Below are 8555 nucleotides of genomic sequence, written 5' to 3'. Positions count from 1 at the left end.
ATGTAGTTGTAAAAATCACCCATAAAAACTGCAAAACACAAAATGTGAAACCATGAAATTTCTGATATCTCCGAATATATCTAACAAGTCTTCATGCCAAATTTGGTGAATATCCATCAACAGGGGGTGTAGTAGTGCTAAAAAACGCCTATAAAAACTGCAAAATGCAAAACTGAAAATTTGCATGCACCTCCACACATGGACCTAATTAACCTTCATACAATTTTGGTGAAGATCCATCCACACTGTGCGAAGTAGTTACATAGACATATAACAGACAGTACTATTATATTTATATCAATATATTGATGATATCTTTATTTAGTATATATTCATATTATTTTGCATATGTATTAGTGGTATTTTATTAACTATGTATTGATACATTTCTTCCTTGTGTCAATGTTAACAAATACTGGCAAAGTGTTAGGTGATTTGGCTCAGAAAACTTTTGAATTATTTTGAATTCTGACTAAACTTGCACTAGTGAATCCAAATGTGGTGTAAAAAAGTGAATTTGATCCATATGTAGCAGACTAATCTGTGGTTACGAAGCACCAGATTACTCAAAGCAGTAACCATGTATGGTTATTTTGTTCCCTTTCTGTCCTTCAGATAATTAAACAACAGATAAGAAAGAAGTTACCAAGCCTGGCTTGAGAGTTATCTATCCTGTGTTTTGATAATGGGATAGATTTAGTGTTCATGAGGTAATAAATTACTATATATGAGGATAAAATAAGACCACTGGATTGGGTTCCCAAGATTTGTGGTTGAAAGGTCAAAGATAAAGGTTATAGGTCTAACCTGGAGACTTCTGATATAAACCAGTAACTGAATGGAATGCCACATGGCTTCTTAAAGTGTTTGTGTACCAGTGAATAACAGTTATTCATATGAACATCATTTGATAACAACACTTCATGATCTTCAACAAATGAATATATAAGTTTCAGGTTCAAAACAATGCTTTTTCAGATAACCCTTTCTTTATACAGTTTAAGTGCAATGTTAAAAGACCTTTCTGAATTGTAGATTAAACCTTTTTTGTACTAGATGAAATGTTTTAAGTATTAATAAGAATCCAGTTTGTAAAAATGCATAAAGCTTTGACTTGAATATTTTATACATTTCACAAATAATTATGTTAGTAAGTTTATGTTTGGAATAATGTAGTCATTTGTTTCAATAGTATTAGTACTTGATTACATTTGGAATAATGTAGTCATACAACTATGTGTTTGTTTCAAAAGTAGTAGTACTATCTTATGTTTGTTTCAATAGTATTAGTACTTGATTACATTTGGAATAATGTAGTCATACAACTATGTGTTTGTTTCAAAAGTAGTAGTACTATCTTATGTTTGTTTCAATAGTAGTACTATCTTGCGTTTGTTTGAAAAGTAGTAGTACTCTTATGTTTGTTTCAAAAGTAGTAGTTGTACTATCTTATATGCTAATATCCTTATAAGTGGTTTCGTGTGGCCAAGCTTACTGGATGTTATAATATTAAGATAAAATTCGTAAATAAACACTCGTAAACTAATTAAGTGTTTTAATGGTTGTTCTGACTCAGTTTCATTCATAAATCTCTACTTTTTTATTGTTTACTTTGTTCAATCAAAATCGTTCTTAAATAGTAAAATGAAATATTTTTACCACTTTTATTCAAATTGTATACATATGCAATTATAAAAAGCTAATATTTTAAATATAACTTTTTTTTTGGGTGTAGAAAATGTACCTTAGAAACAGGTAAACTTCAGACGATATCTTCTCTGAAGGCCAGAATTAGGGAACTAGAAAAGCAATATCAACATATAGAGAAGATGAAATGTTTAATATGTATGGTAAGTAATTAAAATAACCATTTTTTACTTTAAATTTAAAAAAAAAGTTTTAACTCCCTCAGAGTGACAGTTTCTTTTATATCTGTTTGTTTTACCAAATGTTATCGAATTGTGAGTTCATATACAAACCATCTTCTACTTCATTTTTCCTTTCAAACAGTATTTTAAAAGCAGCTCACAATAAGATCATCACTTTAAATGTGTATTCCTAATTATGGAATTTTACTGGATTAGAAGCTCAAGGCTACAGTTGTTACGTTTAATATGTTAATGGAAGTGATAGATGGATCAAGTGCATTTCTTGATTTTTACATGTATTGGAAATTGGTAATTTTGAGGGATGAAAATCAATGATCAGTATGATAAATTATGAGTTTGAAGTCAGTACTTCTATCAAATTCTACAGTAGTTAGTATATTGGTTGAAAAGTATTGCTTTAGTTTAAACATGTTAATCAAGAAGGTAACTGTAAGCATGTTTTATTCTCACCATAAGCATTCTATTTGACAGTGCTTATAACTGAACATTTATAATTAATCAACAAATATAAATAATCACATTTTGTACGCTTTTCCTTATTCAGTTGTTGTTTAATTAACTTGTTATTTTTACCATCTCTAGGAGCCCTATACACATCCAGTAGTATCAGTGTGTTGTTGGCATGTGTACTGTGAAGAATGCTGGTTGAGAACACTGGTAAGCTCTATAAACTTATTTTATTTTTAAAGTTTGTTGACACATTTTGTATTTTAATATTATTTGCAGTTTTCCATTAGTTCAAAAGTTAGGAATCAAGATAGTTTAATACTTTGAAGCTACATGTGCAAGACAACAAGGAAATTGTTAGAACAATGTACCCATATATTACTGCCATTTATTGACACAGATTATCAACTTAGTAGTCTTGCCTGTAGCTTTAAAGGCTACTAGACCACCGTGACCCGTTGGGTTAACCACTTTTCAGAGGCTATGAAGAATTGAAGCTAATTTCAATATTGCACCGAAACGAAGGTTTATTTTGAGATAATTTAATTAAATATTTCAATCCATTCGTGTTATTCATAATTCAAGAAAAGATATTTGATTGTCGATCGGGAGAAAAAGGAAAGACCATTTCATTTTTCAAAAAAGTGGAGTAAGAAGTTTCATTAATTAGTGCGAACGGTGGTGTGAATGATTTTTTGACTGAGAAAATAAGCAAACAAACAAACAATCTCAGAGTTTTAGTAGCATATAGATAGATTCTTCAAGATCTTGTTTTTGTCATATTATGCCTTTTAATGAAAATGGAAACATTGACAGAGAAATAATATAATAGCCAATGCTCAGCTGAAGGTTTTCATTTATAAAATTTTGTTGTTGTTCTCGACTTGATTTTTATTTTATTACCTCATCTCCATAGTTACTTTTTGCAAATAGTCAATAATATTGCAGGTCCATTTTGTTGTTGTTCTTTCTACGCACTGTTATAACACATTTTCATCTCATCATTTAATTTCTGTTGTGCATATATTGTTGTATAGAAGATATTTTAAAGTGATTCATCAGGTGGAAAACGAAGTTTTATAATAATTGAATGCATGAAAAAAATAACAAAAACCTAAATACACTGTCTAAACCATCTGTAAAAAATAACAAAACTTAAACACTGTCTAAACTATCTGTAAAAAAAAACAACATAAGATTGTTTCAGTGTTTTACAGACCACCACCCACATAAAATTGTTTCAGTTTTTGATAGACCCCCACTCTTGTAGCTAAGGTTAATTCTAATTAGTAGTTGCTGCTGTAGAATCAGTTCTTTGTAAGTGAGTTATAAAATATTAAAGTTACTCTTAAATAGTTATACATACATTTTATGAGAATTCAGCTTTTCTTGGTTGATTTTAAATCTGTAGCTAATGTTAGACTATTATTATTGTTACGGTAAAAATTATCCTGGATGTATCGTAACATTAGGAGTATTGAATTTTTAGAATACTTAAGAATTCTTTTATTATGGTATATATTTAAGTGGTTGGAAGATAGATACATTAAAAATAATGATTGAAGATGTATCATAACATCAGAAGTATTGATGTTTTAGAATACACGAAAATCCTTTTATTATGGTATCTTTAATTAAGTTATTGGAAGATGCTCAATATGTATACTATATGAATCATAATAGCCATATTAACATAGTCTCTACTTTTTAACCATATTAACACAGTCTCTACTCTATAAACAAGTTTGTACATCACTTAATGCTATTAGGAATCAGTTTTAACAGATTGAATGAAACGTTTCCAAAGCAGTAACAGGCAATTGTTAAAACAATATTCATTGAAGAATCACGAGAAGAATTCGTTGTTGTTTTCCGTAGTAAAAACTTGTATTTTTTCCTTGTAAATAACAGTCAAAAAATGCATACTGAATCTTTGCATATACTTTTGTTTTAAAGCTTATATATTAAAGTGTGTTATATACTAATTCACAAAAAGTATAATTTCAAATAGCTTTCAAGTTTAACTAATGTGGCAGCTGAATGTTTTTACGTTATACTTGCATGTATTGTAAAAAATAAATGAACAGTTTTAAGCCATTTTTATAGCTGGATGTTATAAGAATAAAGCCTAGGCCCTAGAGTTTCATTAGGATGCATTCTGATGACAATAAAATGTGATCAGCTTATTTCTGACTAGGAATGTTTCCAAGAAAAGGATTGTTTTCATGGCCATTTCATACTTGTGTTAACCTTTCTTCAGAATAGTCACATGTTTTATCTGCCTCTCTGTTTTTCTCTAGGGGGCCAAGAAGCTATGTCCACAGTGTAACATCATTACATCTCCAAACGATTTAAGAAGAATTTATCTCTAAAATGAGTCTTTTTTTTTTGTCTTTTTTTTTTACAAGGTGTAACTTATTGAAGGTTGAAATTAAATATTAATTAAAAGGTTCCTAAAAGCTGACTTTAAGAAAAGAAATTATTGCTTTCATTGTATTTCATTTCGTTCTACAATCTTTGTAATTATTATTTTTATATAGATGTTTTTTTTTCCCATTTCTGAAAAGGGCTGTTCTCTCTCACTAAAGTGTAAGAGCAATGTGATTTTCATAACACCTGTTAGTGATAAATATTATATGTACAGTGGTGAAGAAAATAAAATATTGTAGAGTAAGTGTATTTACTTGGGTGAATATTATTTGGGTAATTTTTCTTGTACAAGCTATATATATATATAGCAGAAACTATATATATCTTTTTTTTCCCCATACCCAGGTGGTGATAAAAGTAAACACAATATTACTTCCACATTACCTTGTGACTAATTTCTTGAGCCTTTCACTTTCTTACTTGAATTTATACTGTTCTCGCAGAAATGATAAAAACATGTTAAAATGATTAGGATCAAAATTGGGCTTCATCACTAATGGAAGAGCCGCAAAACGTTGTCACAGATAATGTCTCTACATTTGGTCATGCTCTGTCTAATGACACTGAATCTTAACAATAAGCATGCAGCATAGTTTCCATTGCAAGAGGTTTTATTGTAAGGCTGTCATCTCTAAAGCACACCACTGGCAACTTTAGATACAAAACGGTTGAATGGGAGGTATGACTGTAAGCATTATCATGGTGAACCAATGCCCTCGTTTTGAAACCAAGATCCTTGTTGATTGTATTGCATACTGTTTTCTGGGTCTCGTGAATGGCTTTTGACAATGGCATTTGTACTGGTAACTTTAGATAAAAAACGGTTGAATGGGAGGTATGACTGTAAGCATTATCATGGTGAACCAATGCCCTCGTTTTGAAACCAAGATCCTTGTTGATTGTATTGCATACTGTTTTCTGGGTATCGTGAATGGTTTTTGACAATGGCATTTGTGTTTGTGGATTCTCATCTGTTAAAGCCATTTATCCATGCTATTCTTAAATATTGTAGATCATCAACTTCACTGACCAGTTCTCTTAGAATCCTTCACCTAATATCGAGTTTAACTACCTTTTGCCGCAACAACAGTCTAGAATGAACACAGCATATACTCTAGAAAATTCTCTAAGGCATTCTCTCGTACTGTAACTTATTCATCCAAGAATATCTACAGCAATTGGTTCACAGCTGTCCAATAACAAACATGGTGATAAATGGGATGTTCGAGTCATTGTAAAGTTGCTCTGTTTGGATAAATTTAAGATGATTGAAGATGCTATCTATCTACTCAAAACAAATTTAAACAACATATTTTTTAGTAACACCTTGTGCTAAAATCCAGCATTATAGAATGAACTTGACCAACCATAGTTTGTGTTGAATATTATTTTCTCTTTTAAAAGAATTATGAGAACATCCTCTCTCCCTTCCACACAGTTACAGTACCTTGCACTATTGGAATAACTTAAGTATGATGAAGTGTTTCTCTACAATTTGCAGGTGGTTGGGGTGCTTGACTCACAATCTAAGTGTTGCGGGTCTGAATCCCCATCCCACCAAATATGCTCGCACTTTCAGCCATAAGGACGTTATAAAGTGATGGTCAATTCCATTATTCGTTGGTAAAAGAATAGCTCAATAGTTGGCAGTGGGTGGTGATGACTAGCTGCATTCCCTCTAGTTTTCACTGCTAAATTAGGGACGGCTAACATAGGCAAAATTCAAAACAAACCAAACCTCTACAATTTATTCCATACTTTTATGTTACTGGTTGTTACTTGCATACCATCTGTATAAGTAAACATATTATAACGGTATGTCATATTTTATGATTAAGAAATATTTATTTCACAACATATTTTGGATATCAAGTTTTAGATCTAAGTGCTGATCACTAAACTGACATAGATACAAAATTTCATCAAATTTTAGTTCAGTTTCTAAGGCCTTGTGTGAACCTTCTTCAACAGGACTGTCAGTGATGACGGATTGGTTTCAATTACACTAATAATGGTATTTTGATATCCAAATAGTTGGAAACATGTTACAAGATGTATTAGTGTTCCTTTACAATAATTCTCTTGAAACTAAGTTTCTCTGTATTAATGGCAAATCTCTGGTGTGTTTTTCATTGGTGTTAAGTCCATGTTGTGTTTTTCTCTGGTGTTAAATCCATGTTGTTTATCAATGGTGTTAATTCCATGATGTGTTTTAATTGGTGTTAAATCCATAGTGTATTTTTCATTTTGTGTAGTAAATGTCCAAAAACAATAATGTTCAGAATTCATTATCTGCCATTACGAAGCCTTAGTAATATTTGACATTCTATCAATGATGTGTAAAAAAATTCAATTAAAGCTGAGCAAAAGGACACATATCAACAGCAGTTAGTAAGTGATACATTTTTTTATAGACTTTGTTAGGATAGAAAGTTTGACGCCATACTCCTCCACAGTTCTTAGACAACAATAAAATTACGTATGTAAAAACAAACATTTCCTGGTCTCCAGGTTTAGAGCCAAAGTAAATAAAAACATCACGTTTACGGACTCCGGTTCTTCAGATATTAAGTTAATCTCAACCATCGCTTCAGACGTTAAACTCGTATTAACCCTCTAGTTATTGACTTGTTTTAACACCGTTAACCATCGATATAAGAAGACTGTTACATTATGATACCTACAATGTGGTTCATAAACGTTATTGTAGTTTGTTTGTTTTTAAGCATAAAACTACACAAAGGGCTATTTGTGCTGTGCCCACCACGAGTACCGAAGTAGTTTTTAGAGGTGTAAGGTTTCAGAATTATCACTGAGCTGTTGTTGTACAATGTGCATACATAGCTACACAGATATTCTGCGCATATATAATTTTTTGTTCTGGTGATATTCATCTCTGAAATACATTTAAAATCGCACTAAATAACTGAATTTGTTTTTCTAATACCTGTTCCATAGATAAAAAGGTTTTAATGTATTGGACCATCTTGTTCATAATTTTGTTCGTTCAACAAAACTGATTATTATAGCACCTAGTGTTGCACTTCTTAAATGTTTTTGTTGTAGACTTTTTCGACGTTGTAATTGTATAATTTTTGTGCAATGTTACGCATGGGCTATCTGCGCATAGCTATCCTTAATTTTTGGATTGACAGACTAGAGAGAAGGCAGCTAGTCAACAGTACCTCCCACCAACTCTTAGGATGTTCTATTTTGATAAAGCATTACTCCGGTGGGTCAGCGGTAAGTTTGTGGACTTGCAACTCAAAAATTCGGGATTCGATTATCTGCGGCGGACACATCGCATATAGCCCACTGCGTAACTTTTTGTTAAAAAAAACTTTTTGAAAACATTCTCTTGTTACTTCCTGTTCCTGCTAAGCTATTTTATAAACTCTTGTTCTTGATAATTCAAGCTAAAAACATAGTGATATCATTAATCAGGCTAACCCTAACGTGGTTGTTAATTAGGCTTACCATAACGTGGTTGTTAAGGAGTAATGTTGAAATATTCGAAGTGCACAGAGAAATTGAACTACTACTTGTGTTAACCAATAAGTAATTGCAGTATGTGTAAAGTTATTGATTAATTAATCTTTTTTTCTGCGCGTCGCGCGATCGAAACCCGTTACCTGACGTGCTTGCTCTATCAGCCTTGGGGGGCGTTACCAGGTGAGGGTCATTCCCATTAGTCGTTGGTAAAGAACAGTTCAAGAGTATACGGTGAGTGGTGTTGACTAACTGCCTTCTCTCTACAGTCTATAGGGACGGCTAGCGAAGATAGCCCTC

General features: G+C 31.7%; 1 protein-coding gene across 2 annotated transcripts in view; it reads left to right on the top strand.

The window, feature by feature from the left end:
* Window positions 1-5010, top strand: part of LOC106459407 (E3 ubiquitin-protein ligase RNF220-like) — a 60718-nt gene extending 55708 nt beyond the window's left edge. For both annotated transcript variants that reach the window (XM_022385904.1, XM_022385903.1), the window contains exons 13-15: window positions 1736-1850; window positions 2472-2546; window positions 4637-5010. In XM_022385904.1, the coding sequence (XP_022241612.1) occupies window positions 1736-1850; window positions 2472-2546; window positions 4637-4708 (262 nt within the window). In that variant the 3' untranslated portion in view covers window positions 4709-5010. The remainder of the gene's footprint in view (window positions 1-1735; window positions 1851-2471; window positions 2547-4636) is intronic.
* Window positions 5011-8555: the final 3545 nt, after the last annotated feature.

Source organism: Limulus polyphemus, unplaced genomic scaffold (assembly GCF_000517525.1).
Source record: "Limulus polyphemus unplaced genomic scaffold, Limulus_polyphemus-2.1.2 Scaffold604, whole genome shotgun sequence".
In the NCBI taxonomy this organism is placed as follows: domain Eukaryota; kingdom Metazoa; phylum Arthropoda; class Merostomata; order Xiphosura; family Limulidae; genus Limulus; species Limulus polyphemus.
The sequence above is the reverse complement of the archived record's forward strand: the minus strand, read 5'-3'. Positions and strand labels throughout refer to the sequence as shown.